The sequence below is a fragment of the Gavia stellata genome, chromosome 7 (assembly GCF_030936135.1).
Source record: "Gavia stellata isolate bGavSte3 chromosome 7, bGavSte3.hap2, whole genome shotgun sequence".
Taxonomy (NCBI): Eukaryota; Metazoa; Chordata; class Aves; order Gaviiformes; family Gaviidae; genus Gavia; species Gavia stellata.
The window spans coordinates 37951299-37968538 of record NC_082600.1 but is presented as its reverse complement, the minus strand read 5'-3'; the positions used below and the strand labels follow the sequence as shown (position 1 = coordinate 37968538).

Here is a 17240-nt window from a genome sequence, read left to right as displayed (position 1 = left end):
TGACAACGCGACTGCCGCTCAGCCACCACCGCCCCGCCGCGAGTGCGCCGCCCGGGGGAGCCCAGCCCAGCGGCCCGCGGAACGCTCCCGCCGCTCCCCACCGCCGCACGAGCCCCCGGGCCGCCCGTCCGGGCGGGGAGGAACTGTCTTTGGGGGCGGTGGCGGCCACTCGCCCCGGGCCGCACGCTCTGCCGCGCACCCGCCCGCGGCTTCGCCCTCCTCCGCGAGGACCGGCCCGGGTCGGCGGGCCCCGGGGCCCATCCTGGCGCGGCCCGCATTACCTGGCGGGGCAGGATGCGGCCACCCCGGCAGCGCTGGGCTCTACTGCACCGCCCCGGCAACACCACCCGCCGCCGCCGCCATTTTGGGCACCGCCTCAGCTGACCGCGCCGCCGGGCGGGCACGCGGGCAGGCGTCCGCCCATTGGCCGAACTGGGGCAAAATGTAAATAAACCGCCATTTTTCTTTGGGGCGCCTGACGCCGCCTCAGGAACCCGGGTAGCGCAAGCCCCGCCCTCCCCTCTAACCACGCCCTTCTCCGCCTACCGGCCCGCCCCGCGGCCCCTTCTTACCGCACGCCAGCTCCGCCCCTGCTCGGGCCTCTCATGGTTCTGATTGGCTTTCGCTTGAAGCTCCGCCCCCTGGCGCGCAGTGGGGCAGCCCCGCTGCGGCGCCTTGCAGCGGCGTGCTGCTCGCCCGGGAGCCGGCGGGGACTGGGGGGAGGGGCAGGGCGGGGGAGTAACCGCTGGCGTGAGGGTTGTGCGTCGTCTCTCAGAGCGGAGGCTGTATACACGTATATTATATATATACACCTATATGCACACATATAGAGAGGGGTATACATTTAGGGGTTTATACATATATGCGTGTGTGTGTATAACCCTGTATGTGTAACCCTCTGTATATAGGCATATATAGGGATATAAGTTATGTATATATTTACCCCTTTCACAGAGGACAGAAATGGTATCAAAATAAGTAAATTATCTTTTACTTACATGTATTACATATACAAATACAATATGTTATGCACACACACAAAACCTTAACTAGTCGCGTGAAAACGTGTAGGTATAGATACAGCCACAGCTACAGCCATAGGCTCGCCAGGCGCTCCCGTGCGGGGCGGCGGGGGCCTGCCCACCCTTGCAGTCTCCCTGCCCTCCCACCCGCACCGGCCCTGCTATTTGCGAGCTTCCCCTGGCAGGACGAGGTGCGGAGGGCCGTGACTCAGCTGCTGGGCTGGGTGGTGTCCAGCCGGTGCTAGGCAGAGATAAGCCCCCCCCAACATCCTCCCTTTATTCTGGGCTTTTTGTTTGTTTTTGTCCTGGCACACAAACCAAAAACTCCTCCGGGGACTGCTGCGGTGGAGACAAGTGTAGGAGGCAGAGCGGTGATGACAGACGAGAGGTGTCCCAAAGTAAGTGACTGAGGGAGTCCCCGGGGCTCCTGAACGGAAAAGATGGGAAGGGGGCTGTGTCCATGTGCACGTGCTGGGACCCACCAGTGAACCATGTAAGATGCCGCAGGAGCTTGTACCATTACCTCCTACGGCATCCTGAGTACTTTTCACCTGTACTGCCAACCCAACGTCAGCAGAGAAATGGCACGTGGGTAGTCACACCGCTGAACTCATTTCAGCTACGCTGGATGAGCTGTAAGTGTTGAACCCCTGTGGTCGTCGTTTGACCCCCTCAGTTCTGATTCCCTGTGCCTTTAATGATGGTGCTTACTATGGTGCAGCTCTGCACAAACAATTTCTCATCGTGCACTTTCAATTTGCGGTATTATTTTGTATCTTGTCTCTTGTGTAGGCAAGGAAGGAGCTTTAGGGGGACACAGGACCTGTATGAGGATGAAGTTCATTGAGCCTGGGATCTTTTGTGCTTATTACCCACTCTCTAATTGCTTTATCCAGTTTAAAGTATCTCCTTACAGTCAGACTCCTGACTTGAGGAGCTGCTCCCTCACGTAAGACATCTCAGGTGGTTGACGCTTTTGTTTTGTTACAAAGTTCAAAACATACCTGCTGGAGTCACCTGCCCACTTCTGCAAGGGTAAATGTGCGTTACTAACGATCAGCAGTAGGGCTGTCTTTTTTGAAGGTATTTTAAATTAATTTCTTCCAATGTTGGCCTTGTTAGGAGTTAGAGGTTTATTAATCTATCCGTGAAGCTGTAAAGGTGACTGGATGTAAATATCAAGGTGGGGAAATAAATTGTTTAAGATCATTTTAGCAGAAGATATAGCTAGTATATTGAAATTAGGAAATGGAGTATAGGCAAAACATTTTTCATCTTGAATTTGTGTTTCCGTTAAGCAAGCTGGCATTCAATAATTTAAAAATATAACATTGGTTATATTTTCCAAAATTTAAAAATGAAATACCTGTAGCAACTTACATTTGAATGGAAGCCCGTTTGCTGTGAACAGAAGTCCATGGGTTTCCACGCTGATGTAGTGTTTCTCATAGTCAAAATACTAAACCATGCATATATTATGCAGGTCTTCTAGCAACAAATGTCTGAATTTTTACCTTGGAACGCTGGAACGATAAAGCGCTTTTTATCAAAAATACGGTCTGCTGTGCATTGCCTTGGAATATTATCAGCGTTACGCAAATTGCTAATAACGCTTAGTGTTTTATAGCAGCTTCTTTCTAAGTGACTGCGTAGGGAGTGATTATGCGCCACAGTGTTGTAGTCTGGCATTTACATTTTAAAGCCATTTCTGAAACTGAAGTCTCAAAATGTCCCTATCACTTGTTTCCAGCCTCTCTCTTTCATTTTTCCATGTCAACCATCGCCTGTATTAGTTTCTCCACTGACCATCGAAGCTGTTAGAGAATTACTTGGAGCAAGTAAATGTAGCTCTGGTCTTTGGGGGGGAGTTTGCAACTACAGGTCTCTGTGGAGAAGACAAAAGCAGATCCACCGAGAAGCCATCTTCTGGCTTTGAAAAAGTGAGGGGGACAGGTGGGACTGGCATCACCTCTGAGGACGCAGTTGCATTTATGTCAAAAGGCGGCGGCGGTGCCGTGCCTGTGCTGGCTTTGTGCTCTTACGGCGGAGGACAGAGGCTACCGGGCCCGGTGTAAAGCCTGCTGGTGTCACGCTCGCCTACCAAAACCTGTTAACGAATTTGAGCTGGCAGAGTTAGTTCCCACATAGTCTACGCTCCGCATCGTGCTGCCACGAAGCTTTCGATCTGCCGCGTGGAGCGCTGCAGATGGATTTATTGTGTGGTTAGACCGTAGCAGCCGTCACCGACTCGTCCCGGGGTGTCAGCTATCTGGGTCCTGTCACCTGTGAGACGTGTGGGTCACCGCAGAGGTGACCGAAGCAGCTGTTAAAGCCGGTTTACCCACGGCGGCGTGACCTACCGCAGCACGTTTCTGCTCTTCCCTGCAGGCGGAGCAGTATGTTGGTGAAATTAAAGGTGGCCTGAGACCAGCCATGAAACTCACCGTCATCGGGGTGGTACACTCCAACCCCAAGAGGTAGGTGAAGGAAGGGGCTGGTGGGGGCTTCACCCCTGCCGTACGTGCTCCGGCCTGTCTTCTAAATTCAAATGATTTCTTGAGGGTCTGTGCTCTTCGGGAGGAAGAAAGTCATATAGATTCATCATTTACAGCTCTATTTAATTGTCCTGCTCCCAGATTGAGATTAAAAGGGTGAGGAAGAATTAACTGTTTGGACCCTCTGACTGCCCTGCCAGCGTTTTCTACTCCTCGCCCTTACCTGATGCGAACCGGAGGGGGCACACCAGGGGCATTTCTCCTCCAGGAAGAGATGCAATTTTGAACCTGCATCTTGGCTGTCTGCTGGGGGCTGAAATCAGCACCATTTGAAAACCAGTGGTTTGGGCGCAGGAGGTGCAGGCTTGTTGCTGTGTTTAGCCTGGAAGACAGCAACTGTGCTGTCATTACACTTTCTTGCATCTACAGTGATCAACTCCAGTGCAGTCAACACTGGTGCAGAGTTTTCCATAACCTCTTTTAGGATACAAATTTGAATTGGCTCACCCACAAATGTGTTTGATTCCAGTCACAAGAGAGGGAAAGCAACATCAGAAGTCACTAGCATCCTACCGCAAACTGGAGGAGAAACAAAGACGGGCCTGTTCTCATCCCTTTCTGCAGCTTTTAAGCCTGTGCGCAGTCCCTGTAGGAGACCCGTGTTTCAGTCTGACAAGAAATCAATAGCTGCCTCTAGTCTTTATAGGCTTCTAATGTGCTCACCATGTCCTTTCACATTTCTGAAAGTCCCAGTCATTTAACTGTTTTTTCAGTTTTTCAGTGACTCTGCTCTGTGATCCAGTGGATGCAAACAAAGATGTTGGGCTGTTATTTACAGTTAACTTTAGTGACAAATCCATCACCCGAAATGCACGAATTGCTGGGAAATGGGGAAGAGAAGAGAAGACTATTCCCTACTTCCCATTTATGGCAGGCGACACATTTAAGGTAATTTTTGGGGTACTATGATTAGGGTGGAGAAGAGCGGGGGAGAACGGCTGAAGGCTACGTATATGACCACAAATAGCTAACTATTGAAACTGGCAGGTTAACTGTCTAGTATGGCACAGAGAGCAACAGTTCAAGCGCTGATGGGAGAGATCCATTCCTTTCTCTAGTCTTACTGAGAGAACTCACTATAAGGAGCTTTACAGTATCATCCCAGCAGAGAGTAGGTTATTTATTAGGGGCATTTCAGAAGAACTGGTAGACTTTGTGCCTCACTATCCCATCACATGGGGTTCTAAGTCCATGCTGGTGAAATCAGTTCTTCTGCTTGTCTCTAACACCATTCCCTGTCCTTTTCCATTGCAGATGGAGCTTTTATGTGAACACCAGCAAATACGAGTCTTGCTCGATGGACGGCAGCTCTGTGACTTCACTCACCGCGTTCAGCCCCTGAACTTGGTGAAAGCTTTGCAGATCACAGGGGACATCAAGCTTACCAAAGTGGCTTGAAAAAAAGGAGACCACAATATCACCAGAGGACACAGGCAAATGTACTTTCTCCTGTCTGATAAATGTTTTATCTTTTTCCCCTGGCTGATTCTGGAGAGTAGGAACTGTATCTTTTTAATTTGCTGAAGTGTTTGAAACATACACTTTTTTTGTCATACACACTCAGCAATTGCAGAGCTATGGCTGGTCCAGGTAAATCAGAAGGCCTTTGCTGAGATACTCTCTTGGCCTCCCAAACTGCAAGATTTATGATGCTATGCAGTATCGCACATTCTCATGGTTCCCTAACCCCCCAGGCATGCCAGCTGGTGGAGGTCAGTCCTCTGTGGTGGGGTGGCTGTTACCCTTGTGACAAGAACTGGGCAGTATCAGGCGCTGGGACTGAGAAAAGAGAAGTAGAAGATTTCCTTATAAGTGAATAAGGGAGTCTGGTGGACCCAGCAAAGCTCACATTATCGGGAGGAAATTGCCTTTCCTGGAAGCTCTGCTCAGTCAGCACAAAGCCATTTGTACTTCCCAGTACAGAGCAATAAATGCCTTACCACCATCCCTGTCTCTTGCAGGTAGCGTTCTCGTGAATTGAAAGGTTTCAACAGCTGTGGATTTCACAGTCTTCTCTGGACCAGCCCTAGGAAGTGGCATCTGTAGCTGAAACTGCATTGCCCATTCTTGTATCTAATTAAAACTGCATCTTTGCTGGCAGACTTCTTTACCAGCTCTGTTAAATATCTGAATGCACGTGAGTGTTGTGCTGTTATTTCATTGCTGTCGATGTAGAAAAAAAGTCCTAAATACATGGCTATTCTAATACATATATAAGCATACATCATAGCTGCTGCCTTTGGGTCTGTTATGGTTGGTTGGTTATAACACAGGATGAAGGGGAAAGTTTCTAGATGAAGAGACATTTTTCAGCACATAATTTCGAGACAAAAAAATCTGCAAAGAGGTGGTTCTGTGGGTAGAAGGCCATCAAATTCCTCTGTGACTTCAGGGAAGATATACAGCATACTGTCTTCAGAGGGCTTTTGGAGGCTCTGCAGAATCTGGCTGTCAGATACAGGTACTCAGATAACATGAGGAATTTTATGAAAATAGTGTATCAGCAGGCTGGTCGGGTGTTTTAATCATCTCATACATTCCATTCTACCCTCTGGTGTTGTGGAGAATGTCTCAGTTTCTATATAAATCTAAATTTACAGTGTATGAAACCATTATTTTCATATACTCAAACTGCCCTCTGAGAAAAATCATGTCTAAAGAGCACAGGACACTCAAATGCACTAAACTTTTTTTTATGTTTAATGATATCAAAGTCAAGTTTACTAGACAAATAATGGAAAATTTAATGGCTTAAAATAGAAAAAGCAATATTCAGAATTGCTGTTAGAGTTCTCAGTCCCAATGGTGCTCCACATAAATGGACTTACGGTGAAAATCAGGAAGAAAAGTCTTGCTTTTATAGCTGAGTGATTTCTTCCAATATATTCAGCACCAGTGATTGTCTGGAATAACTGCCACTGGTCTGATTTGATACCCAGGATCCTGTACTGCTACAGGCCATTACCAGCAGAAGAACAATCTGTATACTGGAGAGGAGAATCCTTTGGTCTTTTCCAGCCTAACAGAAAGCCAAATGGTAGAGCAGAGAGATGGACAGAGAGACCGACCCCTGGTTTGTTTCACAATAGTGATTATCCTGGTAGCTGGGTAGCTGGATTGTGGCTTAGCACGAGACTCCTGTGGTATACCGAGAAAGGCACACCAGGACCTTTCATGACATTGATTCTGTCAGTCTTAACTAATTAAGTTTATGACTCCCTTTATAAAGGGGAAAGGAGCAAGACATTTCTGCTTTAGGGTAAAGCACAACCTGGATCTGTCAGATATAGACTGAATACTTGTACAAAATAATTCTTTTCTTCCATCTTGGAATATTATATCTCATTGTTTCCTTGTAAAGCCCCGTTTGTCTGTATCTGCCTGTTGTCTTTTGTCTCTTGGTTAGATGGAAAGTTCTTGGTGGGGAATTATTCTGGATCTGCATGACTCCTAGGCACCTAGGATGCTGGTCTGCCGGGAATTGCTAGGTGCTATGGCGATACGTGTAACAAAAATAGACTGTCTAAAGGAAAAAGAACACTCCCAGACAATGAGAGCAGGAAACTTGGTCACAAATGTGGTTTGTCATTTGGCATGGAGTCCACCTTACTCATGTCAGTGGTTTGATTGCTTCAATCCACTGTGCTCGCTCTGCCTTGGAGCTGGCCTGGATGTAGTAATGAACGTCATTTTTGGTGATGATTTTGAAGAGGTTCCCTTGCACATTGCCCTTCACTCCTGCAGGGAAAAAAAAAAAGACAGATCAGGAAGATGCACAGAGAAATGTTTTGTGGCAGATATGAAACTTCATAGGGAAGAATTTTAATTCTGTGAATTAGGGTCTCAGACCTTTCCATTTCATTATGGATAAGGCATCTAAAGCTCTTGTGTCTTTTATGTCCCTTCTGCAAAATATATAGTACAGACACCCCTCACATAGACTGTATGAACTACTGTGTACTATGCTTCATATATAAAATAGCCACTGTTTAGATGGAGAATCTTACCTGAGTTATACAACGGAGGGATGAGCTCCCTAGTAGTTTGTGCAGTAGATTAGATTTGCTCCTGCCAATCTTCGGGTTCCTCTTAGGAAGGAGCTCTATTGTTCATCATGGCTCCCCACCCTGGGCCATATCTTTTTCAGACCCTGCCTTTTGCCTTTAGAAAGATGCTCCCTATTCAAGATCCCCACATTGTGCTTACTGTCATAAAATAAATTGGCTTAACAGCAGAAACATGTATCTGTGAAGCAGAGGTTCTAGACAAATGCCTAAGCTAAGCATATTCCCTAGCAGAACTGTTTTTTGTACTGCTGTCCGTATGTCTCCCCTACATTTGGGTTCTAGCAGATCGAAATAGCATAGGTAATAGCATAAGTAGAGAGGACACACAGAAAAAGGGATGGCATCAGGGGACGCCTCAAGACTTTGAGTTAAACAATATCCAAAATGAAGGCGCTTCCTCTTTGTCTGTTAACTCTGGAATATTAATCAGTGTCATAGGACTGTCTCAGAGGTCATCTGACTGAGAAAAGCCCATAAAAAGGGGAACACCAAAGATATGTGGAAATAATGCCAAAAAAAAATCTCCTCTGGTGTGGACAACCCGGCAATATATGGATTTTTTATGATATGCCTCTTCCCTTGCTTGCAAGGGGAGAAGAAAAGCCAGCCCACTTCTGCATACAGACAGCCATACACACAAACCCACACCCAAAGACTGTATTGCTATGGCATAAATATGTATGAATGAAAGTTTACAGGCTCATGCTTACCTGCTGGGACTCCATTGTCCTCCAGAGCTGAGACAAGACAGCCACGAAGAGAAAATCCACCTACTGGCCTGTTTTCTTCCTGCAAAGAAAAAGGAAATGAGGCTTATCTAGAAAATACCATCGTTAGAATAATTTCCCAGAACACATAAATTATTTTTATGAAGGTGGAGATGTAATGCCAGTCCTTCCAGATACAAAACATCCATGTCACAAGGGAAGTCAATTAGGACGTGTAATTAAATGCATTACTATGTTGTTTCAGTCTCAGATGTTTCTCTGATGTCACTGGGAATGGTGGAGATCAAATAAAAGCACAAGGGTAGACTAACAACCACATTCAAACTTATGTATAGTCTCATCAATAACAACCCATATTAAAAATGTATATATATATTTCTGCAATTTTTTAGCTTGCTGCTTTTCACTGAGACTGTATGGGAAAAATTTGACCATTTTCACTAGTAGGCTGTCTCTCTTGTCTGATTTTCAGGTTCTGCAGTTTGAGTTTATAGCATCACAAGGGCGAGTTGCAGTGCAAAAAAAACCCGCAAAGAAACAGGCAACAAAAAAATAACCAGCTCCATAAGCTCTTTTCACTGTTATGTTGTTTGTGTTTTCTTTAAAAGTCACATAAAGCATTTCTATACATGTTCTTTCAGCAACCTGTTGGGCTTTGCGGTACGCTATGCGTCTGGGACTGATGGATCCACATGCCCTTCTGGGTTGCTCAGATTGATTATTATACCCATGAAGATAAATTCTACTATTCCCTGAGAAAGTTCAAAACTGAGTAGCAGAAATTCCTAGAAATACTTTGGCATCAAGGACACCCTATTCAATGTTGGAATAAGAATGTAAAAAATCCCAGTAGCAGTATGACCCTCAAATGGTGGGATGTCAGCCCAGAAAGATCACAGTCCAGGAAGAATCCCTGCAGGAGCATGGTCCCAGACTGTGTGGGTACAGCAAAACACCAATCCCAAGAAAACTGCTGCCCCTTGGCTAAGGAAAAGGAATCTCACTGGGGAAAAGACAGGAGAGGAGATGCAGGGATAGAAGATCCTACAAGGACAACCTCCCAGGGTAAAGCCAGAGGGGTCTTATTCCCCAGGAAACGGATAGAGGAACCTGGAAGGAGATTTGGGCAAGAAAAACATTTACAGCGTAATTGTATTTTCATTATAATGTTTAGGTCTGTAAGGGGATTTCTGGGGGTAGTGACCCCCCACTCACATACCTTAGTGGGGTCATAGTAGTGCAAAAAAGCAGGTTCAGCTCTCAAAACAAATCTCCTCACCTTCCAGTTTTTCCTCTTGTGCCCCTGCAAAACCGAAGAATTAAAGTTACCACCAGTAAATACCTCCTGCAATGGCCATTTTCCTGCAGGCTCTAGGGGAGACCTAAACAGGTACTGAAAAAAGACGTTTTGGAGCCAGCAGAGAAAAATCTTTTCCGTTCTCTTAGTAACTTTCTGCTTAACATCCTTCTTCATACATTGATAATTCCTTCCTCTCTCCCTTCCTAGTGCTGAGAACCAAGAAAGCAGAGTGACAGGACCAAGTGATTATACACTTGATTCCTGCTCTTAATTTCAGGTTAAATACGGGTCTTGGATGAAAAACCCATGCTGTGTGCGCTCTGAGGGGATTATGCCAGGTCCTTTTTCAGCTCTTCACTCTTTCCCCCCCAGCCCTCTCCGCCGCTGACAGTGCAGGACAGCACTGCAAGCCTGTGCCAGGCTAAGAGCACCCCACCTCCGGGAGGCTTGGTGCTGGGGCGCAGGGACAGCCTAGGGCTGGGGCCGCTGGGGGCTGCCCCTTACTGCTGCCGACCATGGGGAGAGGCTCCTGGGCAGCTCTCGTGTCCCCCGGTGATGGGGGGGCTGCCCTGCTGCCCCGTGGGGATCCCCCAGCAGCTCCTGGCGCCCAGCCCTCCGTCAGCCCTCGCTGCACCCTGGCAGCTGGAGGAGGAGGGTTGGGGAGCATCTGATGGTCCAGTTTGCACAGCACAAAAATCGGAGCTCAGGGTACAAAGCTCCAGGGTAGAAATGCGGCCATGCAGTGCAGGTATCACAGAATCACAGAATCACCAAGGTTGGAAAAGACCTGTAAGATCATCAAGTCCAACCATCAACAAGACAAAACAAAACAAACCCAACCCCAAAACCCACACCACACACCGCCATGCCCATTAAGCCATGTCCCGCAATGCCACGTTAGGTAGGGTTTGCCTCTGCAGGTTATACTGCGTTATACTTTGAAACAGCGTGATTGATCCTCATCTTGTTCGTAGCAAGGCTCGGAAACTAAATCTTGCAGACTAAGGGTGGGATCCTGTAAACAATTACTGCTAATAGGTGATTACGCCCAAAGAAAACAGGTCTCACCACCACTGGAGCATCCATGTGTACATGAGTGACTGTCCACAGGTTAATGTCCACTTCATGCAAATGTAATCTACTCAGCTTTGAAATTTGTCTGTGGCCAGCAGAACATCATAGCTGCTCACACGACCTGGATGGGACATTGGATCTGCTTGGAAGTGAATGTAACACCGCTGGTGGGATTTGGAGTTTGTGTGGGACTTTTGCTTTTAATACTATTTTATACCTTTCAGTATACACTCGATATATACAGAATATCCAATAAATCCTGCCCGAGCAGCGAGTTCCATAGCTCATTTCTTTATAACTCCACCACATGGTCTCTCCACCACATGATCTCTGGCAGTAGAACTGACAGGCAAGTTAGCTCTGCTGGCCACAACTCTCCAGCCATGCTCATATAAATCACATTTATTCTCTAGGAAGCCCTAAGAGCTGTCATTTTTCTTGTTTCCGAGTGAAGATTCAAAGACTGTATTTACCTGTTTCACTAAGAATCCTTGCTTCACAATTGTGCCGCTTAATTCAGAGATGTTAAATTGTAGCTCTTCCTTGGAAGTGATATTTTTCTTACTGCTTTCAGCCTGCAAATAGGGAAAAGATGGTTCCACTTTTTAATTTAAACACACTCTCAAGTACAAAGTTCTGCCTTTTATTTTCCTTGAGCTGTTTTTAGCTCATTTTCCCCAAGTAAATTCTACTCTGTACCCCTGCTGTTCAGCTCAGGAGGTCTGAGATTTGCAAGCAACAAATTACAGCTGTAAAGCCTACAGGTGCACTGTGGCCTTGAGTTTTAGCAGAACTACAGCACGGCCTCCGTTAAATCCAGACACAGCACTGCACCCGAGGGACACATCCCTTTTAATGCCTAATTGTGTGATTTGTAGATCCCTCCATATCCATGCAGCTATTTGTCTCCAGCAAAGTGCAGGTGTTAGCACTACTAAAAGCTAGTAGTGCTACTACTAGCTCTACTACCTAGAGCTGCTCCTTCTGTGCCTGCTTTCATAGCCTGCATATTTTGCCTTTGATGGCATGCTGTGCATGTCCCCTTTGCCACTGCGCCAAATCAAGTGAGGGGCAGAGGAGGTGCCTCTGTTGGCAGCCACATCACTTACAAACATGTACAGTGCCGTGGAGTCGTCGAGGAACTGCTCAGAGAGGTCGCTGTAGCGTGTGGCCTCAGTGCTGCGGGCTCCCACGGGCTTGATGAAGTTCTCCTCCATCAGCATGGATGCCAAGGTGACGGCCTCGAACCGTGACACAGCAAAGCTGTTGGAGATGAGCCAGTCCACCAGGGCAGAACCTGCAGGGAGAAAGGCAGCTCTCATACCAAGGCAATGTGCTCTTCCAAGGTGAGACAGATGGTCTCCTGCCACACAGGCCTTCATTTGCTGAAATGTTTTGGCACCATCACAAAGACTGTCAATGAAGTGCAAGGCTGACCAGAAGAGTGGGGTCCTACTTATGCCTCCATATATCCAAAGAGCAAGAGAGAAAGGTGTCCGAGAACTTGGCTGCACCAGTACTTTCCACTGGGCCACAACTGATCCCACCGTGAAGTCAGTACAGTAGCTCCCTTGTCACTGTAATGTGGCATGTCAGATGCGAGGAAGCTCTTCGCCTGCAGCAGGTGTACCTGTGAAGGTCTCCTTGTATCTGTTGCCTTGCTCCAAGTTGCGGGTCAGCTTAATTCCAGTACTGCTGTCACACATTCTCTCCACTATGTGGCTGTAAAAGAGAACACAGAACAATGTTACTAGAACAGAAAGACAGGCAGAAACTGTCACGTACTTCTGTCAGTGCCTGGGATGCCCTAAAGATTACCAACATAAAGATGGGAAACAGCCTAGATACTCCCCCAGAAGTTTTATCCTAAGTATGGTGGAGGAAAACTTTATTGTCCCAACAGCAGCACTAAACAAGATGCCTCACAAAGTATCTTTCAATTTAAAGAACTTCAAACTGAGCTATAGTCAGCCTCCATTTATCTTCTCAACACAAATCAAATTAATGTAATTTTTCTATTTCTTAATCAGTTCTCTGTTTCCTCTTGTTTAACATGATGCACCCTAATAACCCGAGTCTGGATTCCAGCTATCAACTTTGAAAGCTCATCAACACAGCATGAACAACGTCGTCGCTCAGTCTTTCCCTGACATTACGTCTTCCAAGGTAATATATCTCCCCGATGAGAACCTCTGCAGCTGACTAGGAAGGTCCTCAAGCTGGGAGTGAAATGCCTGTGCAGAATCCACATACCCCCTCCAAAAATGATGGTCAGGAAAAAGTGCATTCCTGTGTCCCAGCAAAAGTGTGTGCAAACCTAGGTCAGAGCAGCCAGTTTAGAGGCTCCTGGCCACATGGGAGCGGATCTGTGCAGAGGAGCTTCCCCATCTATCAGCTCAGGCGATTTGCAGACTACAGCAATAGCAGAAGGAGAAACTATATACACTTACTGGAGGCTGATATTCTCTAGCAGTTTGAAAGAGTTCTTCATTCTGTGAAGCTCTTGCACCTGTACTGGGTGACCAGCATGAATAGCTCCAGTGATGTCCAAAGCCCAAGAGTCTCGCTCCTCCCTGGAGCAACATTCAAGGAAATAGTCTGTATCGGTTTTTGTCTTTAGTTTGATGAGTAGCTGTGGAGAAAGAAGTGCAAAGCAATAACATAACTATTGTCCTCCACTTGCATTTTGCTTCTTTTGGCACGGGCCCAAGTGACACAAATGAGTCTGATATGGCATCCCACCTAAGCAGTACAGAGCAATTCTTGGCCAGAAGGATGGTGGCACAACTCTGGGGTTTTTTTGCTTCCCCCCCCTCCAAATCCCTGGGTTTTCAGTTCCAAGCATGGTTTACATGCACAGAGCTTGTGGTACTTAAAAGAGAGCAGACCACCCAGATACTGGATTACATAGGAATGAGCTGCTGACTATGGAGCTTTTCACATCCAGATCTTCAGTTTCTCAACAACCACAAACTCTCACTAGACTCTTTCTGCCATGGGAAGTACTGAAATAGTCAGCAACTTCCAGAGTAATTTCCCTTCTGGCCCCACTCAGAGGAAGTCTGCACTGCCGCTACCCGCCGCTGAGCGGAGAAGCAGAGGAGGCACTTTCCCTTCCAGAGCCCTCTTGCTGGAAACTTTCCACAGCAGTGAAGTCCCACTGGTGAAGGAAAAGGGAGTTTGACCTGGCTGCCCAGAAGCACCTGGTGGACACAGCCAGGGTTTAAGGCAACTACCAGAGATTATGTTTCCTTTTTTTTCCCATCCTCCTCAGATTTTATTGAGCTGTTCGTGTCCTCCCTCCACACACTGTTGGGCTGATGCATTTGCATTTATTCTTCCCACTGTGTGTGTGGGAGTGTTTGGGGGTTTTTTTTGTTAATGGTTGTGACTCAGATTTGGGCACAGGGAACAGCAAAGACACAATGAGGGAGTTCATTGCTTGTCCTGGTTACATTGCTAACAGCAGCTTGCTTTTGGCTGGGCCTAATTCTGGAAACACATACCCCAGTGATATGGTTGCAGTAATCAAAGAAGTCAGGAGGAGAGAAAAAGACTAGGGAGAAGTTAGAAAGTGAACATCATTGAGAAGGGATACATTTTTCCAGTCGTACCGGTCTGTTCTCATATTCCAGGCATGGACAAGTAATAGTGCAGCCATCCAGAAGGATCCTGCCCTTTGGAGAAGGCTCCTTCTTGCCTCCTTCAATTTTGTAATACAGCAGCTTATCCTGAAGCAGAACAAACCATCTCACTTTCCAGTTACGAACAATATGTCCCTAGAGGGGAAGAAATCCACATAGCTAACTTTAACACAAGCATTGAGAAATGACCATATTTTCTTTTTTTTTCTTTTTTTTTGGTGAAAATACCATAAACTAATAGGAAACTGTTTGAAAAGAAACACGAGAAGTCATCATGAGTCCTGTTTTCCCTGAAATAGACATTTTTAGTAACAAAATAGCACAGCTCCATCACTGCAAAATCATGGAGCAATAGAAAGGTGCTTTGCTCTTTCTCCAGCAAGGATATCTCCTTTGCTGGCAAGAATCGTTTCTTGCAAAAGCTCACATGAATTATCTCAAAGAGCTGCCATTTAGGTGCACACCTGCCTGCTGACAGCACCAGGCGGGAACAGGGCTAAATCCGAAGTGCGAGGGCTCTTGGAGACAAACTCCTCCTCTCCAGTGACCACGGGTGGTGGTTGATGTGTTTTGTTCTTTGTCATCTTGATGTGGCTGTAGGTGCCAAGTGGTTTTGAAAGCGCTTTGCTGGTTGAATTGGCTTTTCCTTACATCCCCTCTTACTACTAATGAGCGGTTTGTTTCTATCCTACCTGCCTCCAATCTCCTGGGCTAAAACATTCCCTGGGCTACTGTTTACTGTAAAGGAAATACGCTTTTTAATGGCAAAAGACTGAATGAAGGCTGCTGTCGAATGCCTCCTGGGTTATACCAAAATACAGACAAAACCTCTTCTTTCCCCTCTGTAAACAGCCCTCAGCTCTCTTGAGTCTGGCTGTACAGGAGAGCAGACCCAGCGAGGGCTGGCACTGACAGGCTCAGTCCTGTCTGACGGCGTCAGGTCCAGCTTCGTGGTGCGAGTTGCTGACTTGCATTTCTACAGGCGATGGAGCATTACAGGCAGCAGGCGAGGCACTGGGCAGAGGAAGCTCCGACACCTGGGAGAGGGTAGGCTTAGCTAGAAAAAGGAACATGCAAGGTCCAGTTGTGGCAGGACTCAAAGCTCATTAATTCTCTATGAGTGAAGGGGAAACCCAGCAATTTCCAAGAAAAGGTGGGGTAATGAGTCTCTAAAATCCCGGGCACTTTAGATCTAATGTCTTTTAGTTTATACTAAATACAATTTATCTAATCTGGGTTTGTACTCTCTTTCCCTTTGCCTTCTTCAGTGTTTTCTTTCACCTGTTGTAAAGTCCCTTGGCCGTTTTTCCTGAGAGTATGTTCTTTGCTATGGCTCTTTTCTTTCCTTCTTGGAGATTTCCCCTTTCTCAGGAGGTTGCCTCACCTTTTTTTCTTGATCTTTACCTGACTTCCACACATTTACTTTATATTTTAATACATTACAATGCATAATTCAGTCATGTATAAAACATTTAGATCATCTCCTTGCTTCTGCTCTCTTCTTAAGAAAGCTCTCTTTTCTTTACCTGACCCCACCCCTTCCTCATTTTTTCCTCTGGATCCCTTTTCCCTTCTCCCTCAGTTTCCTTTAGGCATCTTCTTTGTGGCAGCCTTCCTATCAAACTGTGTACCTCGGTGATGTTGTACAGACTGCTGGCAGTCACAGCTCAGTGTGCTGCTGATAACCTATTCCTCTCACTCACTTTGTGCCTTGGCTTCCCCTCTCAAATTCAGTAGTCACTTAAGAGCCACAAAATACAACCATAGCCCAGAGAGGAGAGCAGGAGCTGGGACTGCTCTGCCCTCGCTGCAGAAGGGAGGATGAGGAACAGCTCGGGCTGTGCAGCCCTTCTCCGTGTAGAGCACAGCTTCATGTGGCCAGTGGCTGGCTGGCCAGCCGGGACCCCTTCCAGGAGAGCTCCTGACCAGGATTACCTTCATATTAGCACCAGAAGCACTGCCACGTACTGTAGAAAAGCATTTCCCAAGGCGTGGCAAAGCTTTGAACAAACCTTTGAATAACATTTTTTTGTGTGCAACCAAGGATCGTATTAGTCATTGAGACAGGGTCTTGGAACTAAAAGCAGCTTATGTCCCCTGCTAAGTTGCCCTGTTGTGTCCCAGCTATGACTGACTTGGTCCTACAGGGAGAAGTGTTGGAAAGGCTGAGATCTGTAATACCATCTTTCAGTTCTTTTCTCCACATTTTGGCCAAAATTTTTTTACAGTGCAGCTTGAGGTGTGTGGAAGAAAGGAGTTACTTCAAACACATTTCTACATTTGCACTGCTCTGATCCCCTTCAAAAAGGACAGTCTTTTCTCCATCCTCTCATATGAAATGGGAAGCCCCGCTCAGCTGGGTCGCTAAAGAAAGCGCAATCTATCTTAAGAGACTATCAAACCATCTTCGCTCTCTCCATCCTCCCATGGCCGCTTCCACTGCTGCTGCGGAGCCATTTGCCAGGTGGTTTTTTATGTGCTCTTTGCAGAGGTGTGCCCCAGATGCCGACATACTGGCTTTCCGATACCTGAGTAATCCTGATACCTAATTCACTTTCCTCTGGGTAAATGCCAATACAGGGAAACTCGAGGGAGGGTAGTGCACACCTGCAGTTCATGCAGCTCCCCCGGCAGGCATCTGCGCAGCCCTGGAGAAGCTCCTTTCCCGGGAGCAGGCAGGAGTCCCTCAAACCTAGCGCCCAACGGGCTGCCTCGCCATGAGCCTTGGCTTGATTCAGTCCCTGCTCAGGGGCTGCTTCCACGTTTGAGCAGAACCGCACAAAGGGGAACCGGAGCACTTACCCGTTTGACAAGGAAGCCCTCCTTCAGGACTCCAGCTGCGTCCTGCAT

The 17240-nt window shown here is 47.0% G+C and overlaps 2 protein-coding genes across 2 annotated transcripts; one reads left to right on the top strand and one right to left on the bottom strand.

Annotated features, from left to right (window-relative positions):
* Positions 1-1396: 1396 nt before the first annotated feature.
* Positions 1397-4975, top strand: LOC104260846 (galectin-related protein A). Its single transcript, XM_009816686.2, has 4 exons — positions 1397-1420; positions 3411-3499; positions 4291-4465; positions 4832-4975. The coding sequence occupies exons 1-4, from the start codon at positions 1397-1399 to the stop codon at positions 4973-4975; spliced, it is 432 nt and encodes a 143-aa protein (XP_009814988.1).
* A 2212-nt stretch (positions 4976-7187) lies between these two features.
* PLEK2 (pleckstrin 2) lies at positions 7188-17240 on the bottom strand. The gene is made up of 9 exons (XM_009816698.2): positions 17193-17240; positions 14361-14525; positions 13197-13378; positions 12377-12468; positions 11856-12043; positions 11220-11321; positions 9592-9675; positions 8355-8433; positions 7188-7315 (listed from the first exon to the last, which is right to left on the bottom strand). Exons 1-9 carry the CDS (start codon positions 17238-17240, stop codon positions 7188-7190), a joined length of 1068 nt encoding a protein of 355 aa, XP_009815000.2.

Excerpts from the sequence above, each read along its gene's own strand:
- PLEK2 (XM_009816698.2), bottom strand. The coding sequence starts at position 17,240 with ATGCAGGACGCAGCTGGAGTCCTGAAGGAGGGCTTCCTTGTCAAACGG. Across the intron at positions 12,044-12,376 it reads ATACAAGGAGACCTTCACAG|GTTCTGCCCTGGTGGACTGG; the intron begins GTACACCTGCTG and ends TTCTCCCTGCAG. Across the intron at positions 11,322-11,855 it reads CCACGGCACTGTACATGTTT|GCTGAAAGCAGTAAGAAAAA; the intron begins GTAAGTGATGTG and ends CCCTATTTGCAG.
- LOC104260846 (XM_009816686.2), top strand. The coding sequence starts at position 1,397 with ATGACAGACGAGAGGTGTCCCAAA. Across the intron at positions 3,500-4,290 it reads GTACACTCCAACCCCAAGAG|TTTTTCAGTGACTCTGCTCT; the intron begins GTAGGTGAAGGA and ends CTGTTTTTTCAG. Across the intron at positions 4,466-4,831 it reads TGGCAGGCGACACATTTAAG|ATGGAGCTTTTATGTGAACA; the intron begins GTAATTTTTGGG and ends TTTCCATTGCAG.